The sequence below is a fragment of the Mus musculus genome, chromosome 13 (genome assembly GCF_000001635.26).
Source record: "Mus musculus strain C57BL/6J chromosome 13, GRCm38.p6 C57BL/6J".
NCBI lineage: Eukaryota > Metazoa > Chordata > Mammalia > Rodentia > Muridae > Mus > Mus musculus.
Window position 1 is genome coordinate 95,703,882 of NC_000079.6, and position 25,557 is coordinate 95,729,438.

A 25,557-nucleotide genomic window follows, 5' to 3' on the forward strand; every position below is an offset into this window, starting at 1 on the left:
TTGTATAAAAGCATTAATTAAAAAGACTTTACAAGGTTCCATAAAAAGGAAAAGTCAGGGTTGACAGGATAGCTCAGTGGGTAACACTTGTGACCAAGTGTGACAACCTGATTGGTCTGTCTGTCTCTCCAATCCACACTGTGGAAGAAGAGACGTGACACCTGCAAGGTCCCCACCTCCACAGGAAAACTCACTCACTCACACTCTAATAAAATACACAAACAAATGGAATAAAGTAAAAGTCAGATAACCCTTTTAGACAAGTAATTAAAATAAATCTAAAGCAAGTTTTAAGATTCTAAACATTTCAGTAAAAGGAACTCATTTTGAAAGCTAAGTCATTAACTGTAGCAGTTTGTCCATGAAATACAGTAATACATACAAGTTAGAAGCACACATAAATCCAGTAGCACATGCCTTTAATCCCAGCGCATGAGAAACAGAGACATGGAAGCCAGCTTGGTCTATATTATGAGTTCCAGGACAACCAGAGCTTTAGCAAGAGAGAGCTTGTCTCAAAAACACACAAAACCAACAAATTCAAACCAACCAACTAACCAAAACAAACACCCAAATAAAAAACAAGCAAACAAAGGCACACTAAAATTTCTTGGTGTAACCATCCAAGAACAAACCTAGACTTTAATGGGATTTAGTTCACGTGTCAATGGAGCTGTAAATTTTAAATCAGTCTTGATTTACTTTCTCCACTGGGCACAGCAGAAAGTGTGCTCTGTTCAGTGTGTGCCACCATGTTCTTTACTCAGTGTTGGGGCATGCTGGATATGCAGCATCCGGAACCCTCACTAGCCCCGCCCCCATCCTCACTCTGAGAAACCCTAGTGTCCATCCCACGATGTTGTCCACTATACCCTTTAATGGCTGTCTACTTTGGAACAATCTCTACTTGATACTATAATGCCAGCAATATGTTTTTATTCCTACTATTTCCCAAGGCTAGGCTATGGGAAGGCAATTACAGACATGCCACCAAGGGTGTACACTGGAATGTTCTAGAAATCAAACAGAGATTAGGAGAAATTAAAAGCATACCACAAGGACTCTGGTGAAAAACAGAATTAGGTTTCCTTACTTTTAGTTAAAAATATCAGGTTGAGAAAAAAAGTATTATATAGTTACTTAATATATAATACAATTATATAATACATATTCTTATTTGACCCTTATTATAATACTATTCAATAAGTATTCTTTTTTAAATTTGTTTATTTATTTATTTATTTATTTATTTATTTATTTATTTATTTATTTAATTTAAGGCCTGGCCTTTATATGTAGTTCTGGCTGTCCTGGAACTCATTCTTTAGACTTGACTGGCCTTGAACTCACAAAGATCCACCCACCTTTGCCCCCTGAGTGCTGAGATTAAAGGCATGAGCTACAATACCTAGCCACAATAGGCAGACTTACAATTTTACTTTTCATGGGTGAAAATAAATGTATAGACACATGGTAGCTTCACTAAAGTCTCATAGACAGGACCTGAACCATACATACCTACCTACCTACCTACCTATAGCAGAAGCAAGCAACTTGCAGACCCAACACAAGCTCTCAGCTACTGCTTTAGCACGGTATCTACCTGCTGCCAGGCTCCCCACCATGATGGTCACGGACTTGCCCTCTGAAACCATGAGTCCCAAATTAAACATTTTCTTTTAAGTTGCCTTGGTCGTAGTGTTTCGGCATGGTGCTAGAACTGTAAGACGCCGTCTTTACCTTCCCTGTATTACCCTGAGCCCCGACCTCATTCTTTCAGATAAGGCTGCATCCACTGTGTTGGCTAAAGCTTGGCTGAACAAGACCTTTGTAAAGAGCAGTCCCTGGGAAAGCACAGGAGAAAAGCAAGCCGGCTGCCAGTGCTGACCGAAAGCTCTGCCTTGAGTCACAGATCTCTGGACCTCCAATGAGGCCACTTCTTAGTGTTACGCAAACACAGTTTACATTTACCAATGGAAACCCTACATTCATTCTTTAGAAATCTTAAACATCTAATCAGTGGAAAAACAGGTTTAACAACATCTCCCATATACCACACCCTTGAAGTCTGCTTTCTAGAAGTTTCTTCTTCTTTAGAAATATTTCACAAACATTTAAGAGCATGTCTCACCCTCCCAAGGATGTATATCATAATTTTTATGTATACTAAAGTATGTTATAGTTGTCTTTTGGGGTTTTTGTTTGTTTGTTTGTTTTAAACATTTAGGTCATTTGCTGGACTGGGGGTTTTCCCAGTGGTTAGTATACTTGTTTGCTGCACAATATCTTAGGTTTGATTTCCAGGATTCCCAAAGGGAAAATAATTTATTAAGGTCCTTTTTTCTGTCTTTTCTCCTTGCTGTACAGGATGTCTCTCTCCCCTTGTCTTAACACACCATTATGTAAGTTTCTCAGCCAGGTGGACACAGTCATGGTCCCAGAACCAATCACCTTTCAGAAGAGGGCTGGGGAGGCAGTCTCAGGAGGCTTGAGTCATCTTAGCTATAATTTTGCTGTCCGTTTTGGTGTTGGTGTTCATAGTTTATGCTATAGCTACACACATATACACAAAAATCATAAGTGCTGGAGAGATGGCTCAGCAGTTAGAAGTCTTGTCTTCCAGAGACAAGAGTTGGGTTCCCAGCACCCAACACCAGGCAGCACACAGCTACCTGCTGCTCCAGGTCCAGAGGATCCAACACCTCTGATCTCCAAGTACACGTGCACTCATGTATACATATCCACACAATTAAAAATAAATCTCTTAAAAACTCACACATGCATATATTTATAATGCCAGTAAGATGTTGAGATATAAAAGCACATTTATTTATATATTTCATATTCTGGCTTAACGGTCATTGTAATAATACAGGGCAGGTGTTATTCTCATTTTATGCATGTGAAAATAAACATATGGAGATGTGGCAGCTGAGGCTACAGAGATCGGAATGGTGCCTGACTGTCTCCCAAGCAAGCAACTTTTCCTCTCAATGCTGTTATTTCGCTGTCTGCCACAGAGACAGTTATTTAACTCCTAGATCATTATCTCAGAACTCGTGATGATGGGGAAATGATTTCAGGGCTATTATGGGAATTAAATGAGAGATGCTTAGCTACCGCTGCCATGCCTGCAAGCAGGAGGTACTCAGTCCACACCTCTAACCTGTGCTGCAACCACAGTGCTTCTCCTGCTCCAGAGGAGGCAGAGCCTGGGTTCTGAGGGTGGTGGACTCAGGGAGCTACCATTCCTTCCAGCTGGGTTTGTACCTGAGGATATGGGTGACAACTATGGCCACTGTAGCAGAAGCCATCACTTCCACTCTTGAGTGCTAGGTCCTACAAGCCTTAGCATTCAGCCTGTATCTTACTAAGAGTAGTCAATCTTCCTGAGACCCCCTCAGTATAAGTCCAGATGCAAATAACATCACTGCTCTTCAAGAGGACTCCAGGTGAGTCCCTTCCCATTGCCTAGAACAGAGAGTACTGCCTGTACTATGCTGACCCCCTCACCCACCTTCCTTCAGACATGGCTTCTGTTTTATCTCCATGGCAACCTCTCTTAAGATTCTGGAACACAATATCTCCACACGTATTCCCTCCTGCTCTCCCTTCGCTCCATAAGAAATAGCTGTTGCATCAGTAAGTTCCTGACCATCTTGACCATAAAGACAGAGAACTTTCAGATAGCATCATGTGCCCTCTGCAGCCCATTCCCCCTACCGCCACCAGACGCTAGGCACTGCATGGGAACAGAAGATATAGACAGGAAATGCCCAAGGAACCGTTCTCTGGATAAGAATCTGCCTACCGTTGAGTTTTCAATAGAGGAGAAACAGTAATGCCCTTTGGGTCTGGATCTTTCTGTTTGATACCAGGTAAGCAACCTTGTTTCATTTCCATTCACTGATATACAAAACTCATGAAATTTATGAAAAATGGATCAAGGGTCTTCCCTCTTCCAAAGTTAACTCAAGAAATGTCACTAAAACCTACCCCGAGTTTCTGGGATTTTGTATAGAACAGAACATCCTGGTAGTGTTGGGCGCAGTCTGGGTCCACATCTCTGATATTAGCAGTGGGCAGCAGCAAGGTATCTAAAGTCTTCAGAGGGTTCCCTGCGTCGATGGCTTCATTGATGTACCCGAGAACTACCATTCCTGCAGAGAGAGGAGCAAGGGTTCTAAGTCACGGCACCGTACCCACTTCTCCATCGTGCTACGGGCTCCAAGGAGCTGAAGATAGACGCGGTGCTGCTGGAGGTAAGAGGTGAATGCAGAGAATCAACTGCCTTTCTGTATGTGAATGATGTGCAATAGATCCCCATCACAAATCCACTCCAGGGGGAAAGTAATGCACACTTAGGAATAATTTAAAAAGCATGACACCTATAAACCAAGAACTAGGAAACAACTCAGTGGCAACCAAAACACAGGGGAAGGCATCTCGTGGTTGTAGACGTAAGACAATGTTGTAAAGGTAGAGGTACTCCTCAAGGGGGGTTGAGGGGAACCGGGAGGCAAGGTTGTGGTAACAAAGAAAAAAAGAAATACTCCTCAAATTGACAAATTGATAAATTGACATACAGTTCCGGAGAAACTCCTGCAAAACAAAACAAAACAAAAACAAAACAAAACAAACGCTGGAGCCTTTTCATAAAGCAAAATGTGATAAATGACACCCGGATGCACAGAAAACACAGGGAGCTCAAACAACCAATGCAATCCTGAAAGAAGGAAATGCCGGGGGACTTTCCCCATTTCAAAAGTCATTACAAAGCTACAGCAACAGCGACTAGTTCTACAGAGTGCTGGCATGAGGAAAGCCATACAGATGAGCCAAACAGAACTGGGATTCCAGAAATTGTCCCTTTTGCTTATGCTCAACTGCTTTTCCCTGACAAGGTTGCCAAAACAATTCAATGGGCAGAAATAGTCTATAAAGACTGTTGCTATAGAGCAACTGGTGCTGGGTCAACCATATGCCCACCTGTACGAACACACTTGGACCTATATATTAAACCCTGCACACAAATGAACTTAAAATAGAACCAAGGCCTAAATGCAAAGACCCAAACGAAAAGTTAGAAAACTCTTAGAAGAAAACATAGGGATATTATCTTAGTGACTTCAGGCTGAGTAATTAGCTTTTTGACTATGGTATCAAAAGAAAAAAAAAGAAGAAAAAAAGAAAGAAAAAGGAAAAACAGTAAGTACACAGGACTTTGTCAAAATCAGACCTTCTGTGCTTAAAAGTTCGCTATCAGAGAAAATGAAAGGGAAATTTAAGGACTAAGGCAAACTTCAGTTATTTATATTCAATGCGACTAGTATACTGTATTCATAAAGAGCTCCTATAATTCAACAATTAAAGGACAGTGACATCAATTTAAAATAGGTACAGCATTTAAATACACATTTATTTAATGATGATACACAAATTCAGTCAGTATAGGATACACACACACACACACACACACACACACACACACACATATATATATATATATATATATATACACACACACACACACACACACATACACACAATATATTAGTAATTAGGAAAATGCAAGCCAAGCCACAGTCTGATGATGTCATTTTGTAACCACTGGGACTGCTGTAACAAAAAGGATCATCCGTAATAAGTGTTGGTGCTACTGGAGAGATAAAGAACCTGTGTGCATTATTGGTGAGGATGGGAAATGGTGCACACACTGGAGAACAATCCCGCAGGCCCTCAAATACTAAACATAAAACCTCCATGTGATCTAGCCACTCTGCCTAAAAACACCCAACTGAAAACCCAGCATCACATAGAACCTTGAAGGTTTGTAGCAGCATAATTTATAATAGCTAAAAAGCAGAGATAACCCAAATATATACCAAATAATGAATGGATAAACAAATGTATTTTTATAGACTAGAAAATTTTTTGACCTAGAAAGGATTATAAATACATCAATACACTATGAATGAATCCTGAAAACATACTAAGCTAAAAAAAACCAGACACAAGAGGCCACTATGCACTTAAAACAAAGTATACATATGGGGTGTTTTGCCTTTATTTATGCCTGTGTACCACATGTGTGCCTGGTGCCTGTGGAGGCTAGAAGTCAACACTGGAGAATCTGGACCAAGAGTTAAAGAGGTCCATGACCTGCCTTGTGGGTGAGATACTGGGAATCCAACTGGGGTTTATCCAGAAGAGGAGCCAGTCTACTGACATATCTCTCCAGCCTCACCTCTAAAAGACAAATATTATGGCTATGTAATTTATATTTTAACAAATGTATATTTTTAGAAGAGGTATACTTTTACGTATCAACAGCAAGAGGGGAGCTATTTTAGGCTGATTCTAATTTAGACAATAGGTGACAGGAGCAATGGATAAGACCTAGATAAATTTAATGCAGATGTTCAGAAATGAAAATGCAAAACCAGAGAGTTTTGGACATGTGTTCTAGTCTTTGTATTTATTTTACTTCTCTGGCTGCTAAATGGTCTTAAAACAGACAGCTCAAAATCAAGCCCTTTTCTACAATATTAAGAAAAAGTAGACTGGATAACCACACAACTTGGAACTGTTCGGTGGAATTCTGGGTAGTGATGGACATGCTTGCTTTGGTTTTGTGCAATGTGGCAGCCATTAGCCACATGTGACTATGGAGCAATTAGCATGAGGCTATCACAAATGAAGAACAAAATGTAAGTGTGCTTAGCTGTAATTATTGTGAATAGTCACATTATGGTTGGGAGACAGACAGGCTCCATAGAGATAAACAAGGGCAAATTTGTAGGACAGCTTTAAGGCACAAATGCAGATAATGCATTTCTTACATTGTTTACCTAAGAGTAGACATTATTAGCCTTGAACCCTGATTCAAGTATGTAACAAAGGGGGGCCAAGCAGACGTTGTTTAATTGGTATAATGTCTAACATGTTGATGGGTCATAGAGCACAGATGATATAAGGGCTTAGAATCAAAAGCAGAGAAATCTATGCAGCGGAGTCTGAACATTTTATGTGCCTTAGAGAAAAAAAATGGATCTGTTTGAAGAAGGTCCCTTCTTCAAATATTACCATATTGTGAAAAAAATAAACCAGCACCCAGTAAGAGATACATAACACCGGGTAGACATACATACATACATATACATACATGCACTCATATATGTGCACTAACAGGGCAGGGGCTGACTTTCTCCTCCTGTGTCAGTGAACACATCCTGATAGAGAAACTAAACATTAAGGAGCAGGAAGTTAGAAGACACACTGTAAAGGCCAGACGTTCTCATCATGTGTGTTATGGTTCATGAAAAATGACCACAAGGCCCTTGACAAATACAATAAGCCATAAAAACCCCGAACACCTCCAAGTTTAAAAAAAAATGTACCTCTATTTTGGCATTTAAATGAGGCTAACATTTTTCTAATAGTTGACTTTACACTGCTCTAGGAATGAAGAGACTTAGCCATGAGGGAAAAGAGTTATCAAAAACTCTTAAGAGATCATTCCAATGGGCCTCTCTTTCCACTGATGGCTGACTAGGCCATCTTCTGATACATATGAAGCTAGAGACACAAGCTCCGGGGGGGTACTGGTTAGTTCATATTGTTGTTCCACCTATAGGGTTACAGAGGCTCATTGGTCGTGCAAACTTTGTATGCCTCAGTACAGGGGAACACCAGGGCCAAGAAGTGGGAGTGGGTGGGTAGGGAAGTGGTGGGGGGTAGGGTATGGGGGACTTTTGGGATAGCACTGGAAATGTAAATGAAGAAAATACCTAATAAAAAATTATAGGAATGTATTGTCCTACACCATGAGGCCCAAGGACAAGGTGCGAGCTGGTTTGGTGTCTGTAAAGGCTTAGTCTCTACTTTCAAGGTGACTCTTTCCTTACCTCATTTTTGTGTGAAGAGACACACCCATTATCCTCATATTGTAGAAGAGATGAAAGAGCTAAGAATCAATATTGAGGCCTTTATTCCCAATTAGGGAGGCTGAGTTGTTCCTAAATGTGTACCTTTCTGAAAGTGTATATTCAAAAGCACTATCTCTAAACACCATGACCTTGGGGTTAAAGTTTCAATACATGAATTTTTGATAGGATACAAATGTCCAAGCCCTAGCAGGTAAGACATAAGATGAAAGTGAAAAATAAGTGAAAATGAAAGTGAAAACATAAGTGGAAGATGAAAAATCTAGGAGGCAGAAGGCACTAATCAACAGAGCTGGACCAAGAATCTGTCTTCCTTCAGAGAAGAGGCCAAGAAGTGTGCACTACTAGGAACCAAGGCCATAACCTAATTTCCTGCCTTCAGACCTATCAAGCCTCCACACCTCTAGGTTTTGTTGAGGACAAGAAATAGCTTCCCCAAAAGGCTGTTGCAATTCAGAAGAGGCAATGACTACACAAGAGTTCTAAAACATCTGCCCATTTGGGTGTCTACACCACTGTCATCTTTCTACACCAGATCACATGCTTAGATGAGGATGTCAGGTAGCTTCAATTAAAAAAAAAAAAGAGATCATTCCAGGTTACCAGACTTAAATGTGTTTGAAGTTTATAAAAGCAAGTCTATTTCTTTAACATTCAAATTAAATGAGTTTCAAATATGAAGTGAGCCGTGGAAGTTTGTACTATCCACACCCTCTCCTACTTATTAAACTGGAGTGTTCGGGAGATGTTAGATCATTCACTAGACATCCCCGTGGTCAGGTTGCTCTAAATACCTTCAAACACCCCCATCCAAGAATGATCTTAGCATAACCAAGTGTGAGAAAGAAGATGTCCACATATCCCTAGGGCTGGTCACCTGGCAAGGCTTGCATTCCAGCGGACCGGATGGAAACCACCTAATTAAGTTCTTGAGAGTGTATCTGACAGCACAACCTGCTGAGGTCATAGTAAATGATGTCACAGGAGCCGAGGAACCTAAGCAGAAGCCCCTTGGACACACCTGCCTCACTCTGTTTATACATGTACAAGATGAATTTTATGAGTAAAGATGGCTGGGCATGGTGCTGTGATTTTCCACTCCATTGCGTATTCTTGGAGAGAGTGAAGTAACCTAGAAGGAATGGCACTTTGCCACATTTTAAAAGCAACCATCTCAAAGACGAAAACTTTCTTGTTGAGGCTATATCGTAAAATGCTATTCTTCTGTGGTTTTGTCATGAAACATGGGGTTTCCAGGAAGACATCAACTGAACATCAAAGTCCGGAAACACATTTAGCAGCCTGTTATCGGATCCACCTTCCACTTAGCACATCTCTTAGCCACAGGCCCAGTGTAGGCCACAAGTAAGAAATGGGAGTGAACCTTTGACAAGTAGGCCAGGACCCTGTTCTTTCATAATTCCCATGAAAATTCTCAACTCTTTCAGATAGTTTGATTACTGTATTGTATGACTCTCATATAATGATCATTATATGAGATTAAAAAGAACAAGAAAGGAACAATGAGAGAGAAGAACAAACAGGTCTGGAGGTTAAGAGAATACCCATGCCATGGAAACAGTGCAGGAGACCAGGGGAGCAGGAGAGGGGCTAGCTGTGTGTGTGTGTGTGTGTGTGTGTGTATCAATAAGAGCGAAGCACATCAATGAAAAATGTCATAACGGAACCCATTTCTTAGTATGTAAACCAAAACTTAATCAAAATTTAGCTTTTCAAGCTATCCCTTTAACCTATGATATTAAACACAATACTTCAGAAATTTTAATAAAAACAGGTGTTGAAGATGGGGAAGGTACCAGAGCATGAAGTAGGAAGGAGGCTGGGGCTAGAAGAATGCAAAAGGGTGGAGTGTGGAGGAAGGCAGAGAGAAAGAGCAACAAAGATGTTTGAATAATGTCATTAGGAAGGCTAATAATTAATATGCTGACTTTTAAAATTAAAGTAATTTTAAATACCTCAGGAAAAAGAAAATACAACAGGAAAAAGAAAAACCAAGCCAATGTCCATACAAATTAAATACTGTATATCAGACTCCCCAAGTGTTAGCAAGGGGACAATATCTGCAATAAGCTCCCTGAGGACCAGCATGTGTCTCCCCCCCACCCCCACCCCCACCGGCCCATGACAAGATGTTGATGGATGGCAGGAATGGCCAGACAGTCGAAAGACTTTAGTTACAAGTCACTTCTGCTTGCAAAGACCACTGTCTCCTTAAGGCATTCAAAGACTTGATTAGTTTTTTTCCCAGCAAAGCAGAGGCTGGGCTGAGAAGGGCGCTCCATTCCCCTCAGTCATTGTGAAGGATAAAGAAAACAGTGTAACTGTGGCACAGAGAACAAACCCACACCTGGGTAGGCAGCAGCACATGCAGACATCCCCAAAACAGACCCAGAGAAGTTAGAAAACACAGATGGGACCTGAAAATTTGTTTTGCCTACCAAGAGAAATCCTACTCAGTGGGGATACACCCCAGAGTGGCAGGAAGCTCAGAGTGTAGACGTGGGAGTCCATAATTTGGGCAGCAGGACAGGGGCTCAGGGACCACTTTCTGTAGTAAAATACATACTCAGATATCCATGCACACACAGAGCAGAGATTTCCACCACCTGCACCCCAGGATGCTGAACATCTGCTCAAATCCCTGCTTCCCTCTGGAGTAAAATCTGGCAAAATCTCCAAGATCCCAAGCCAACACATTAGACAGGCTACTCAAGGTGTCTAATTGCAAAGATTTTACACACCTCAAGAACAGGAAATATAGAGATGGGGAACAGAGAGCTAAGCTGTCCCAAAAGAAGCTTAGATGCACACAGGACATGAGAAGAACAGAATCACGACAATGTCCAGTAAATTCACACCCACTGCACACCATGAAGGCAGTCAACACTTTCAGTGGGATGGAGTCCAAGGGGGGGGGGAAACCATGAAATGCCAAAAAGCAAACTTGGCAAGATGCTCCAGGAAACAGCCAAGATTAGCTGATCAGAAGAATCACGTGTTATTCCACTAGTCCAGAGTTAGATGCAGCATTGGGGGACCAGATCTCACACCCCAGCAAAGCTCATCAAAACAAAAGAGTTTAAGACTAGTGAGAGAAGTGTCTGGTCCATCTGCAAGCTAGAGCAAGCTGAAGCTGCTCTGGCACTAAAAGCCATCACTACCCTGACCATGTAAACAGCTAGATTTGAAACAACCTGTGAGAGACTGGAAATGGTATTCTTACCTTTTAAACACGAAGGACTTACTCAGATGTTTCCCTGCATACTGAGATATAGAGAAATGAACCTACAAATGAACTAAAGTACGCTGGGATCACCAAGTCAAAGTGGTATTGATGTGTGATAATTATTGCATAGCCCATAAATACATCCCATAATGCCTAATTAAAAAATAGTTAAAGCTGCATGAGCACAAGCCTGGGGAATGGAGGCAGGAGGCTCTTGAACTTGAAGCCAGCTTGGAAAATATAGTGAGATCTTGCTCATAAAAAAAAAAAATAAACAAAAATTAAAATAAAAAAAAAGAAGGAAGGAAGAGGGTGAAGGTGGGGGACGGGGAAGAAGGAGGGAAGGAACCCTGCCCTCCAGAAGGGAAGCTAGTGATTTGATTGGTTCTCATTCATTGCTGCTAACAACTCCACAAGCTTGGCTTGCCTTAATGATGGAAACAACAACCCGAGGCCTGAACTTGCTCATCCATGCTGCAGAAGTGCAGTAACTACAAGAGTCACCCACCCAGCTTTCTGTTCTGCTGTTTGTGTAAAACCACAGGCCGAGAAGAAGGAAGCAAGCTGATGTCAGGCTACAAGCTCCTGGGACTTTTCCGTTCCATGCCTGTTCATCATCTTAGAAACAACAAATTATCATGATATTTGACCATTGGTCAGATTATATTCCAAATGTTCATTCCTAGGGCTGGAAAGTATGTCAAAGTTCAGGAAAACGTGCAACTGAAAGGCAAAATATAAAGATGAAGTCGTCTTTAAAACATAACTATGGAGGTGCTTTTTATGCTAAAAAAAAGAATTCAATTTAGTTTTCTATTTTTCATGTATTTTGGTATATGTTTTGCACAAGACTATTATAATACTTGAGAGTTAATTGGATGCTCCCATGAGCAAAAACTCTTAGAACTCTCATCTAGAGAATATAAAACCCACACGGGTTGTTCTCCAAGTTCTCTACAGAAGGAAAATGTTCCATACTTACGGTCATTTTCTTCTTGAATCTGGTTATTAATCATATCGATACAATTCTGAATTTCATTCCAGCTTAAGGTATCTTGCCCTTGGGATAATGCTTCTTGTTTAACAGAGAGTAGTGCGTCTGCATAACTGGAAGAGAAAACAGTAAAGCCTCAGCTCAGACTTCTCCCACGCCTCACGTCCTGCCTCTCAAGCGTTACCCAGGGGCCAAGTGGAGATGCTGCAACCAGCCGGGCAGAAGTGAAGATCTTTCTAGAGAGACACTTTGTGTTTCTAAAGAGATACTTTGTGTCTCTCAGTCTATTAGAATGTTCAAGTGATGGAACCCAAAGAAAAGAGAATTTATTCTGGGAGAAGGAAAGTGTATCAGCCAGAAGGGGAAGTTATCTCCTGGAAAGAGACTACATACAGTTCTAACAATTTGTCAGACTACCTTACAGGATGAGAATCAAGCCAGTGATGGGTCACTGATGGGTGGAACCACACCTTTTCTCAAACTGCTTACACATGCATATACTTGGCTCTCTATTTAAACTTTGATCTCACTTCAAGACCTCTGTGATGGATGTGGGGATTTTCTGGATCTCTTTGTGGCTATAGCGATTAAGTTTTCTTTTCTTCTCTCCACTTTTAACTTGGATCTTTTAATTGACTTATTGAGTACAGATTGTCAGGCCTGACTTGGGACACAGATTGCAACTCCCATTGTTCAAAAGCAATATCCTGAGGTTAGACAAAGAGTAGACAAGCGGGTAAAATTGTCTTGTACAGCCCTGTCAGCACATGTTAGACTGACTTTTATGGTGTAAGCATTTATCTTTTTGCAAATGTATTTTATTTTGAAATCGTGTCTGCATGGATCTCTGTGTGGACATGTGCCATGGAGGCCCCGGGCACTGGACTGCCCAGCAATCAGAGTGATAGGCAACTATGAACTGTTTAACATGGGTGCTGAGAACTGAATTGGGTCCTCTATGAGAACAGTATGCAGTCTGAATGCTAAACATCTTTCCAGCTCCACTGTCGATTTCTTCAAACAACCAAAATTGTTCCTTCCAGGTATGGTGGAGAAGAATGAGTTTTAGATTATTAATTACAACTGAATATTGTTATTTATTTATATGCCTCCGTGGTAAAACGTTTTGACACGTGCAGACTGTCCTTGTGATTGTATACGCTTGCAATCATGAGACCTTTACTCAGGTGACCTCTCATAACCCGCAGAGTATAAACTGTCTGATACTCTGAATAAAGTTGGCTCTTACATGAGACTTTAGTCTGCCTCAGGTTCTGCCCCCCTCTAGAGCAGCAAACACCCCACTACTAGTGCTTTTTTATCCAAAGTATTTTTTTATGTCTATGAAATGTTCACTGTAATCAAAGCTCCTCACAACCCAATCTCCTATTTAATCCAAGCAAAATTAAATCCTCAACTACACAAAATGACTTTCCTTTTCTCTTCCCTTCAAAATTCTTGAATTGAACCCAAATCCTTCAGTAGCCTAGGCAAGCATTCAGCCACTGAGTTAGAACCGAAGGCCTCTTTTATTTTTATGTTGAGATAGGGTCTCACTAAGTTGCCTTGCTGGCTTCAAACTTGGTATGTAAGCCCTGGTAGCCTGTGACTTTACTCATCCTGCCTAAAGTGCCTGAGTAGCTAAGATTAGCAGCTTAACCCACCAAGCCCACCAAGAGTTCAAAGCCATGAATATATATGTCCAATAGCCTTGATGGACAACTCAGACAGCTGTGATACACTTTCTCAGCATCACAATGCAGGGGTGAGAATAATCTAGATTCGTTTGTCACCTGTACATTTCTGATTAGTTTTTTTTTTTTAAATCGAGGAAAATTTTACCGTCTACTACCATGAAACTCTCATATATTTTTAAGAGTCAATTTTACCAATGAAAATTATACAGTTAACGTGAACCAGTTGGCCAAAAAAGAAAAAATAAAATCAAGAATCTGTACTGTTTCATCTTTTGTTACCAAGGAAATGAAGAGCAGTTTTTTAGGTACACAATTCACCTGTGGCTTCTGTCTGTAGCCCCTGATGCCTGTGAGCAAAGGAAGCTAAAAAGAATACTGCAACGAGCCTAAGTGTTTCCCTGGAGGCGACAAAAGTCCCCAAAGTTCTTCATGCTACCAGTGACACTGAGGTGTCTTTTATACAATGTAGCTTAAGAAGAAAAAAAGTTCTGCAAAACAGGAAGCAGTGATGACGAATGATGGACACCAATGGAGGCCAACCCAAAGTAGGCCAAAGTAGGCCGAAATGGGCCAGGGATTGTGCTTGAGAATTTTGCCTCACAAAGTCACAAAGAAGTTATGTTACTGACATCTAACAAGTAGCACAGATGAAACCAACAGCAGGGACTCCTGGAGATCTGTACTGGCTAGCCTTCCTCAGAGACCAAGGCCATTCTTTAAGAATGTACAAAGCCTTTCGGGGCCTCTTGTAGACTTAATAAAAATATAAGTGATGGCTCTGTAGGAATCCTTAAGGACTGGAATAGACAACACCCAGGATCCCCTTAGAAATGTGTGCCATTGAGCCAAAGGGAAGTTTTAGGAAGGAGCCCATAGGACTTCACAGTCCCCTCAAGTGAAGGCTCTTCAGTACAAAGTCATCGCTGCAGTGTGTGTGTGTGTGTGTGTTATAATATATATATATATATATATGCTTCAGCCTATATAATATATACATATACATACATACATATATGTATATATATATATATATAATACACACACACTACACACACACACATAAATATACATTTATATATATATATATATATATATATATATATATATATATGCTTCAGCCAGGCCAGCACTAACAACACTGGGCCTGCTGGCCCCTCTGTTATATATCCCATAGAAGTCTAAAACCATGATGCCACTTGGATTTGGACCAGAGGGGTTCAACTATGCACTAAAACAAGACTGTTCTTCTTTGCTGTTATTGTTGTTAATGTTGGTAGTGGTGATGGTAGTGGTGGTGGTGGTGGTGGTGTGTGTGTGTGTGTGTGTAATTGTATAAATTATACATATATATACACACACATACTCATACAGATATATGTAATATTTTCATATTGAAATAGTCTCATGTAGCCTGAGCTGGCCTCAAACTTGCTATATAGTCAAGGAGAATTCTGAATTCATCTTCCTGCCTCTGTGCCTTCATGTTGGAATCACAGGTGTGTGCCACTATGCCAGGGTGACCCCTGTCCTTAAGTTATTATTATATCATGAACTTGGCTCGTGCAGGCAATGTGGCTCTCGAATGGAGCGAGTCCCTTTCCTTAAGTGGTATTTGTAGATGGGGGCAATTTTGATCAACAGAGTGGACGGCTAGAGTACTGGATGGGAGAAGTACTGTCAGTCAGAGGGCAGGTGGCCCGGTATGTTTGACAATTGCTTTGCTAAGAGTCACGGTTACATGTAACTCTCCAAGGAGCGAGCAGCTGTGACTCATACTCCAGCATCAGGAGGGCTCAGAAGTTGGTTAGATAAGTGTGACTGGCGACCTGAGGAGGAGAAGAAAGAGGTGGGAGCTTCATCATGGACACTGCTACTGCACAAAGGGAGAGACACTGCTATGACGGTGGTCCCTGGAGAGGGAGCCTTTAGCTGAGGACTGGACACAGAGATCAGCTGGGCACAGAAGGTGCTGGCCAGGGGCAGAAGAAAACTTGACATCAGACAGATTTCTAAGCTTGGAGCAGCGTCTGCTGTGATTGACAGGAGCAGTGGAGGGAGGAGTCACTGCCTGAGAGAGCAAGGGGTGCTGTGATTGACAGGAGTGGAGGGAGGAGTCACTGCCTGAGAGAGCAAGGGGTTTTGTTCATAGAGATCAGGAGGAGGGAAGCGTCTTCAGGAAGACGCTTCTTTTCTGCCATTTTGTGCATGCTCAAGTGACCTGTCACCATTTCCTCAGAATCTAAGAACTCTTTCAGTTTCCTTTGCAATTGCGCGTGATGCAGCTCTAGCTCTCCATCTGGAGCCAGTTTAGAATCACTGGCTAAATTTTCATCAGGATCTGGGTAGACATCTCCCCCTGGTGGTCACAGCAATTTAGGGGCCACTCATCTCCTTTCCTTTTTCCTATCTGATCTCTCTCTCATTCCAGGGCTGAGTGCTTTGCAAGTGTGCTAAGGCCCTGCCCTCAGAATCCAGAAGCAAAGAGAAAGAACAAACCTCTCATTTGTCTTTTAATTCCAGCCTTAGCACTCTCTGTAGATCCACTGAAGTCGTCCGCCTGACTAGCAAATGCAGCTATCGGGGACCCCAAAACGAAAGGGCTTACAAGGCTCTTTTAGGCCAACAACCACTGGAGAGAGTTTGGGGCTCCACTTAAGGTTCATAACCTTAGAAGTTTCCTTGTCAATAGAATGGATACATTGTATATACAGCTACTTCTAACTTTCCTAAAGAAGCTGGAAGGAAGGTGTACTTTTTTCTTCTTTTTTAAAAATTTAATTTTTTTACTTATTCACTTTACATCTCACTCACTGCCCCCTCCTAGTCACCCCCTCCTACAATTCTTCTCTCCTCCACCCTCCCCCTCTCCTCTGAGCAGGTGGGCCCTCCTGGATATCTTCCCTTCCCAGCTTGGCACTTTAAGTCTCTGGGAGACTCGGTGCTTCTCCCATTGAGGCCACACAAGGCAGCTCAGCTAGTAGAACATATTCCACACACAGGGGACAGCTTTTGGGATAGCCCTCCATGCCAGTTGCTCTGGATCCACTTGAAGACCAAGCTACATATGTTCAGGGAGGCCTAGGTCCAGCCCATGTATGTTCTTTGGTTGGATGTTCAGACTCTGAGAGCCCAGTGGGTCCAGGTTAGTTGACTGTTAGTCTTCCTGTAGAGTTCCTATCCCTTGTGGGGCAGCGATCCTTCCCCTATTCAGGAAGGTGTATTTTCTTTTCCCTTTCCTTTCTTTCTTTTTTTAAAATTAGATATTTTATTTATTTACATTTCAAATGTTAACCCCTTTCCTGGTTTCCCCTCCGAAAATCCCCTATCCCCTCCTCTCTTCCCCTTGTTCACCAACCCACCCACTCCTGCTTCCTGGCCCTGGCATTCCCCTACACTGGGGCTTAGAGCCTTCACAGGACCAAGGGCTTCTCCTCCCATTGATGACTGACTAGGCCATCCTCTGCTACATATGCAGCTGGAGTCACGAGTCCCACCATGTGTACTCTTTGGTTGATGTATTTTCACAGCTCCTCTAGGTATCAACTTGGAATAAAGTCAGTTGTTAATACAAGATGACAATTTTGTCTCTAGGAGAGGAGGATAAAGAAGCCCCTGTGGCAGAGCAGACCGCTCTTGAGAAAATGCAAGCAGGACATGTGGACTTTTCCACTTGGGGGTGGGGGTGGGGGGATCTGCCAAGCACTTTTTTTTTCCACCCTGAAAGAGCATCCGGGAAGTGCTCCTTACCGGTCCACGTGTGCCTCATCCAGATTGTTGAAGCCTATGGTGGGGCTTCTGAGTTGGTTCTGCACAGCCACGAGGTCACTGCTCTCCAAGGCCTGGTTTAGCAGAGCAACGGCAGACAACATTTCCACGGCAATCAGGAGCTCCTCGTGGGCCAAGTAGTTCTGTTGGCAAACACAGGGTAGAGTGAGCTCCCGGCATCGCATGCACGGCACAGATGTGCTTTGGACACGGGATGCATATGACAATGAGCATGCCCACCTGCTCTTCATTGGCTTTCAGGAAAGCCACGTAAATGGCTCCTAGGTTCCCTTAGATTATTGTTTTGGGGGCTGTGTTATGTATAACCCACAGTTACAATGTCACAAATATGTATCCCACCGCGGCTCCCAGAGGTGCCGCCTGCCTACCAGGCTCCATCCAACCTGGCAATTAAGCCAGTGGTTAGACAAAACAGGCTGAGAGGTCCAGTTAAGATCTCAGTACAGTAAATGACTGGAAACCGGGTCCAGGAAAGAAGGGCTTTACCTAACTAAATGTTATAAACCTGGAAAAACAAATACAATCTTTAAGCTGAGGAAGTTGACTCTAGCCCCCAAAAGCTAATTTTGCTGTTACAAATTGGGTAGAAACTTTAAAATGTGCTATAAGGTTTAGATATTTGATGCAATTTAAGGTGAAACTAGTTTTTTGGGGGGTGGGCGTAACACAAGGAAGTACCTCCAAATTTACATATTCATGAATCTATTTGGATTATTCATAAATGCGTTAGCTTTCATTTTATATGATTTTAATCAGTTTCAAAAGGGATAGTTCTTTTGTTATATTGAAGGGAGGCAACTTTAAAAGATTTACTTTAAAAACTGAATATATCACGATGTATTTAGAATATTGTCCATACAAAGTATATTTATATTAATATATACATTATAGCTTTCTGGATCACCACAGAAAATCTTAAAACAAACTGATTTCAGCATGATAATGCACGTTTTGTGTTTTATAGCAAACAAGAAAGTGTAGCAAGCAAAGGCGCATTTTATCTAATGACACAGATTGACCATACATTTGCCACCTGATGCACTGTGACTGGCTACAAGGTTACAGCCAATGCTTAAGTACTTCCCCTCTCTCTCTTCTAATGCACTAGTCACCCCTGTCCAGTAGGTTAAGACAAAAGGACAGGAAGGCAGGAAGAGAAGACTTGGCTGCTGTTTGGATGACACTGACTCATGGCAGAGCTAGACTTGAGTGTCTGAGCTTCAAATCTAGGAGAAGTGGAGGAGGAGAAAAAGGACAAGTATGTTGCTTAAAAAAAAATCTGTTTTTTTTTTTCCTTTTAGTATAAAGTATTTGTTTCTAGGTAGAAAATGTGTGTTAAAGTGAGGGAGGTCTTGGAACATAAGAATAAACCAACAAATCCTCTAATCCAGGGACTGGAGAGATGGCTCAGCAGTTAAGAATTCTTTCTGCTCTTCTAGAGGTCCTGAGTTCAAATCTCAGAACTGCTAGGAAACTTATAACTGTGACTCTAGCTCCAGGCTAACACCTTAGACCTCTATAGGCACTCACACACACACACATACACACACACACACACACACACACACACACACACACACCTTTTTAAAATATACATTCTATAATCTAAACCTTTTAGGCTATAATTGCTTGTTTCTAACCCACTAAGATTTATAGGTGTTATTCACTATAATTGACTTTTGAAGAATTATATAATATGCACCATTTCCCAATAAATGTCAGTCTGTGGCTTTTTTTCCAATTAATGGGGACCTTTTGTGATGATCATTATTCATTAAATTTATTTACCTGCATTTATTTTGTGTGTGTGTGTCTGTGTGTGTGTGTCTGTGTGTGTATGCAGATGTCAGGAGCAACTCATGAGAGACAGTTTTCTCCCTCTACTGTGTAGGACCCAGAAATCAAGCTTAGGTCCTTAGGCTGGGTGGCAACTGCCTTGTACTTATCAGGTTATCTCACAGGGCCTTATTACTTTCCTACCATCCTTTACGCTGGTTGCACGGTATTCCAAGCAGAGGAAAAATACCACAAATTAAGTACTCTTCTATTAGTATCAGTCAACATGGAGCTAGATTCTTTTTTCTCAGACTAATAGACATGTTGGGAAACATCTCTATGGCTAAGCTTCCTGTTTCCTGTTCTTCAGGCTCAGTTGTCAGAACACAACAGAATCATGAGCCTTTGAGATACACAGGGCACAATTTCACATACCAGCCTCTCTCCAGGAGCCAGCTGCTCCAATATTTATACTTACACCTGGGGAAATATCTGCGTAACCACCAATCTAATTTTACACACACACACACACACACACACACACACACACACACACACACACACACACTCGCACACTCATTTTCATTCACAAACATCTATATGAAAATGACTATTTAATACTTTTCACATACTAAGAATCATAAATTTACAAAATTTAAAAGCCATGCTGCTAATGTTCTTAGCAACAGATTTCTAGAAATACTGATTTAAAGCACATTTCAATACAGTCAAAATTATTCCACGTTATTTTTAATCTCTGTGTGGGCCTGTATGTGAATGAATATGAGTCTGCAAGCGCTCTTCCCTTGGAGGCCTGAGGCATTGGATCTCTCTGAAGCTAGAATCCAGGCAGTTATGAGCTGCTTAACCTGGGTGCTTAGAACAGATCTTGGGTCCCTGCAAGAGCAGCAGGAATTCTGAGTCCTGTCCCTTCTCAGCCCAAACACATACACAGAGAAAACAGCAATAGCCTGTTCTCATGTATCTCTGTGCACACTACCCCTGAATTTGCTATGTATGCCCTCAGCATTTTCCTCTTGGACTAAAAGCAAGAGTTAAAGGGAAACTAAACCCTGGGACTGGCACCAGGGACCATTGTGGCTGGGTCTGTGTAACAGCAGGAGATGCTGTATCCCAGACCCTGACTCCCCGCTTCTCTCAACATCCTTCCTTCTTGCTGGGACTTGGTATGAGCATACACACACAGCTGTGCCTCACCGATGTGTTCTGTTTCTGGAGGTTGAAGAGTTCATTTTGATACATAACAGCAGCAAAGGGATAGACAGCTGGCAGCTGGGCTTCTGGTTTCTTCAGTGCAAGCAGTGTGTTCTCGGGGTCACCTTCCTGAAGGACAGCATTGATGTGGTCCACAGCAGCCATCCCTAGGGGGTAGGGGGACATACTAAGTGAGAATGTATGCTTTCCTCTGTGGCCAGCCCCTCTTCCCAAGGTCCTGATGCAAGGCCGTCAATTCCCACAAATTCTGAAAAGCTGTGGGGTGGCAGTGGGCAAAGTTTTGCAAGTCAGTTCAGTGATTCAAGTCACTCAAATGCCTGAGGTAGTTCAGAAGAGAACCGCAGTACCAATAGACCTTGAGTTTGGATCATTGCTGCTAGTGTGACATCCCTACAAAAGTCTTGTGTGTGTGTGTGTGTGTGTGTGTGTGTGTATGATACATGTGTTGTGTGCATGTGTGCCAGTGTGTGGGCACAATGTGGAACTCAGAGGACAACCTCAGATGTCAGTCTTCACATTCTCCCATGGTTGAGACAAGGCCTCTTTAGTCACTAACTGCCACTCACTCCTGGCTGGCCCAAAGGCTTCTGGGGCTTTGCCTGTCTTTCTGCCTCTCACCTCCCCATAGGAACAGTGGGTTTGTAGATGTGTGCCATCTCATCTTATACATGGGTTCTGGGGATTTGAACTCAAGTCTTCACACGTCTGAGGCAAGCACTTTACCCATGAGGCCATCTCTTTGCTCCACCACACCCCCAAAACTTTTCTTTCAGGAATGGCTCTTTTCTCACCTCACCCATAATGCTGGCAAAGTCCTTGTGTTCTGTGTGTCTCATTGGTAGGTAAAGCTGGGACACAGCGTTCTGTATGTTTACTCTGTGCTGTTCCTTGTACTGCCTCACAGTACAGGCAATCATTAAGGTACATGAAGACCAGGAACAAGCCTTGTCCTGACGCCATAACCTCTCGGTGGATCCGCACATGGTAAGCCCACAGCAGAATTTGATACCCTGCTGCCCTACTATCCAAAACAACCCTAAGTGCCTAATCCCTCCATCAGTTATAACATTCAGGTTACAAAGAGCTTCAGCACGGGGGGGTGGGGTGGGGGGGGGTTGGAATAATGGCGCATCAGCAAAGTTCCAGAACACAGAAGCCCAACTGCTGACCCAACAGGGGAATAAAAAATGAGCTGACCCTGGTCAATAGAAAACCTGACAGAGCCTACAAGATTTGCCTTCTAAGGAAGGCATCTGGGTACCGGGGCTAACAGACATGCGCTAGTCTATCTTCCTAATGGTGGCCCTTTTTGACAGGAAGACAGTTTATCTCCTAAAGAGCTTCCCTGGAACTTCCTACTGAAAACTATCACTTAATAGCAGGAAACATGACTAATGGAACCTTTCAGGTCACCCCTACCTCCCAAATTTACACTACTCTCAGCACAAAGGATCCAGAGAGCCCAAACATTTTTCTTTTATTCTTAGAACTCACTTGGCTAAAGCAAGAATTCCAAAAAGGCAGGTGTGCGATTGCGCTATGTCCTGCTTCATTAGGATTCCGAAGTCTTCCAGCTGCACGTGGGATTACCTGTGGTTACTCTGGCAGGATTTCTCTTCACCTTTGAGAACTTCTTAGATGCAGGTTTGTAATATTGGGTAGTAAATAATTTTATAAAGATATTCCAGAAAGTCATCTCCTTTGAGTGCCCTTAGAACTACATTTCCTTGGGGCTGGAGAGGTGGCTCTGGGCTTAGGAGCCTTTGCTGTTCTTCCAGAGGGCTGGGGTTTTGTTTCCAGCATTCATATGGGGGCTAACAACCACCTAAAATACCAGTTCCAGGGGAGCTATTGTCTTTTGATCTCTGTGAACACCAGATATGCCATGTGGTATATGCACATACACACAGGAAAACATTTAGAAATAAATAAAATCTAAATTATAAAAAAGAAATCCTATTTTTTCTGGAGTTTTTTTTTTTTTCCAAACCCACCAAAATTGTCTTTTTTGCATTCTGCATTTAATAAAACTCCCAGTCTTAATGTTGTCAGAACACACCACATGGAAGGCCTGTGACAAACTTGGAAGCAAATGACTGCAGTGCAAACACAACTGAAGTCTCTGAGGAGGGGGCCGCTGACCTACACACCAAAGCATCTACCAAGGCCCTGAACTGGCCACTATGATTGTAACTGCCTCAGCACTGAGGTAGTGACCTTCAAGACTGGAATGAGCCTGGAGACATTTGATACTTTACTTTGAGATTTTAAAGTTTATGAACAGCCCACGGTCACACCATTGACTACACAACTTTCACTGGACTACACCACTGGACTTTCACAACCACTGGACTACAACCTTTCCAGAGATGAAAATTTCAGAAGACCAAAGCTACCAAACAAGGCAGCACCCTTACCAATTTTAGCTGGTGCTGATGGTAGAAACCACCCGATATTTTTAAATGGAAATGAAAATATAGCCGATTTGGTAAAATCTGTGGTCAGAAAGTTAGGTCATTGGATATCAAATAGTTATTTATAGAGAATTTTATTAAACACACAAAAGAGAAGGTTGGTTAAGTTATAAACATTTCTATCTACAGGACCATTTCTCCTCTTGAAGTTTGTGGAGCTCAGATGGCTCGTTGGCAGTATTAATTTCTTCCTGAAATTCATTTCTTCCAAGGATAATGAAAATCTCAACCTTCACATGTAGAAGGAAGAAAGCCCCGAGGCTGGGCTTCGTATATCACCACCCATATATTCACGCTTTCTTTTTCAAATGTAGAATTCACTTGGCAAGAGAAATAATTCCAGAAAGGAAGGCTTGAGATTGTGATATGTCCTGAAGCCTTCCAGCTTCAGAATACTAATCAGGTAACAAATGAACATAAGCATGCACCCTAAATTTGTAAGACATCGACATAAAGACAAGAGCAGTGGCTCTCATGCATTTTGTGGGGGAGCTAAATTCTCAAGCTCAGATGTTCTGTTGGACACTGACATGGAAATCTGCATTGGTATCCTTCGTCCCTGCAGGACAAGCCTCTCCTGGGAGCGAACTTCTCAGTCAGTCCTGCAGGTGTGTATTTGTTTGAGTGTCCAAAGCAGTAAGGAACACCCCCAACCCATCTAGGCAGTGACATAGAAGGCAACTTCCAGACTGCTCTGCTTGGCAGACAATCCAATTTTAAACTCAGTAGAAGTTCATGTGATCTGTTAAATGGGTCCAGTGGTCTTTTATGTATTAAGAGTTTGGGGGAAATATGGGCTATGTATATTAATATACATAGAATATACATAGAATAAATATCAGATAGAATTGCTTACTGCCTCTTCTGATATTCAGATAAAGATAACTTTGACTAGAGGGAGGGGAAGTCTAATGATGGATGGATCTAAATTCACACCTGGTCATTTTTAACTACCTGAGTTTTCTGGTTTTGTTTTGTTTTGTTTTGTTTTGTTTTGTTTACAGTCTGTTCCAGTTAGCTTTAACTCTCAAGTTGAATCAGCCTAGTGTTACCTAAGAAGGGACTCTCATTTGAAGGAATGCCCAGATCACATTGTACTGTGAGCCTGACTACCGGAGACTCTCATGATTACTATGGATATAGGAGGGTTCAGCCCCTGTCAGGTGGTCCTGTTTCAGAAAGCGAGCTAAGCTTTCTAAGTACAAGCCTGCAATTGAGCTAGCAAGCAGAACTTCTCCATGCCTCTACTTCTAGTGTTGGCTAGCTAGTCAGTTTGACACACAAACAATTAGAGTTATCTGAAAAGAGGGAACCTCAATTGAGAAAATGTCCCTAAGACCCAGCTGTAAGACATTTTCTTAATTAGCAATTTAGGGAGGAGGTTCCAGCCCATTGCGGGTGGCGCCATCCCTAGGCTGATGGTCCTGGGTTCCATAAGAAAGCAGGCTGAGCAAGCCAGACGAAGCAAGCCAGTAAGCAGTACCCCTCCACAGCCTTTGCATCAGCTCCTGCCTTCAGGTTCCTGCCCTGCTTGAGTTCTTGTCTTGATCCTGACTTCCTTCAATGAACAGCAATATGGAAGTATAAGTCAAATAAACAGTTTCCCACCCAGCTTGCTTTTTGGTCATGGTGTTCTGGTGCAGCAATAAAAATCCTGACAAGGTAGATCCCCACTTCGACTCCCCTTGGTGATGGACTCTGACCTGTAAGGATGAGTCAGATATATCCTTTCCTCCTAGAAGTTGCATTTGGTCAAAGCGTTTTACCACTGAGCAGAAAAGAAACTAGAACACAAGTCACCCAACTGAATAGGGTGTAGAGGAATTGAGCTATGTGACCGCCACACAGGCTCAGGAGCATAGACCCAAACTTGCTATCATGCCACTTCATTTTGCCCCCTAGTAGTCTCATTCAGTTGCAGTAAAGCTATATAAGCTGGGGGAGGGCAGAGAGAAAAAAAGAAACAGAAAAAAGAGAGAGAGAGAAAGACCCTATAAACTAAAGCCTGTGAATGAATAAAAAACAGAACTGTTAGTAATACCATATCTTGTAAAATTTCACTGGGACACAATCACACAACCAAGAGCAAGGGACCACTTTCATTACATTGTAATCTTTTGCTAAATAACGGTGTCATTTCTACCTACGAGGGACAGATCCAAAATGACACACACCACAGGAAGTCGGGAAAGAAGCAGTTTCTAGACACTTTGACAGGTTGTGTATGGACCAGCAACAATACCCAGTGAGGAAGACTCATTGGGAAACCGTGGGATATCACGTCACAATGACAAGAAGCGTTGATGGACTTCTCATTACATAAGGCAGATTTGTAAGTTATGAGAGGGGGGAGCTTTGCAGATTGTGGCAAAGAGAGCGTACACCACATAGAAATATCTCT

At 42.1% G+C, this 25,557-nt stretch overlaps 1 protein-coding gene and 1 long non-coding RNA gene across 5 annotated transcripts in view; one reads left to right on the forward strand and one right to left on the reverse strand.

The window, feature by feature from the left end:
- Iqgap2 (IQ motif containing GTPase activating protein 2) overlaps nt 1-25,557 on the reverse strand; it is a 265,104-nt gene that overhangs the window by 76,705 nt on the left and 162,842 nt on the right. For both annotated transcript variants that reach the window (XM_011244681.3, NM_027711.1), the window contains exons 10-13: nt 20,665-20,828; nt 17,632-17,792; nt 12,176-12,300; nt 3,997-4,160 (exon numbers count right to left, since the gene is read on the reverse strand). In XM_011244681.3, coding sequence (XP_011242983.1) covers nt 3,997-4,160; nt 12,176-12,300; nt 17,632-17,792; nt 20,665-20,828 — 614 coding nt within the window. The remainder of the gene's footprint in view (nt 1-3,996; nt 4,161-12,175; nt 12,301-17,631; nt 17,793-20,664; nt 20,829-25,557) is intronic.
- Gm52062 lies at nt 2,206-25,539 on the forward strand. 3 transcript variants are annotated; one of them, XR_003950697.1, is made up of 3 exons: nt 2,206-3,878; nt 21,525-21,666; nt 22,170-25,539. It is a non-coding gene; the product is annotated as a predicted gene, 52062 (long non-coding RNA). The 3 variants fall into 3 exon arrangements; XR_003950698.1 differs by having other exon boundaries at nt 21,587-21,666; XR_003950696.1 differs by lacking the exon at nt 2,206-3,878 and having other exon boundaries at nt 21,134-21,666; nt 22,170-22,326; nt 22,735-25,539.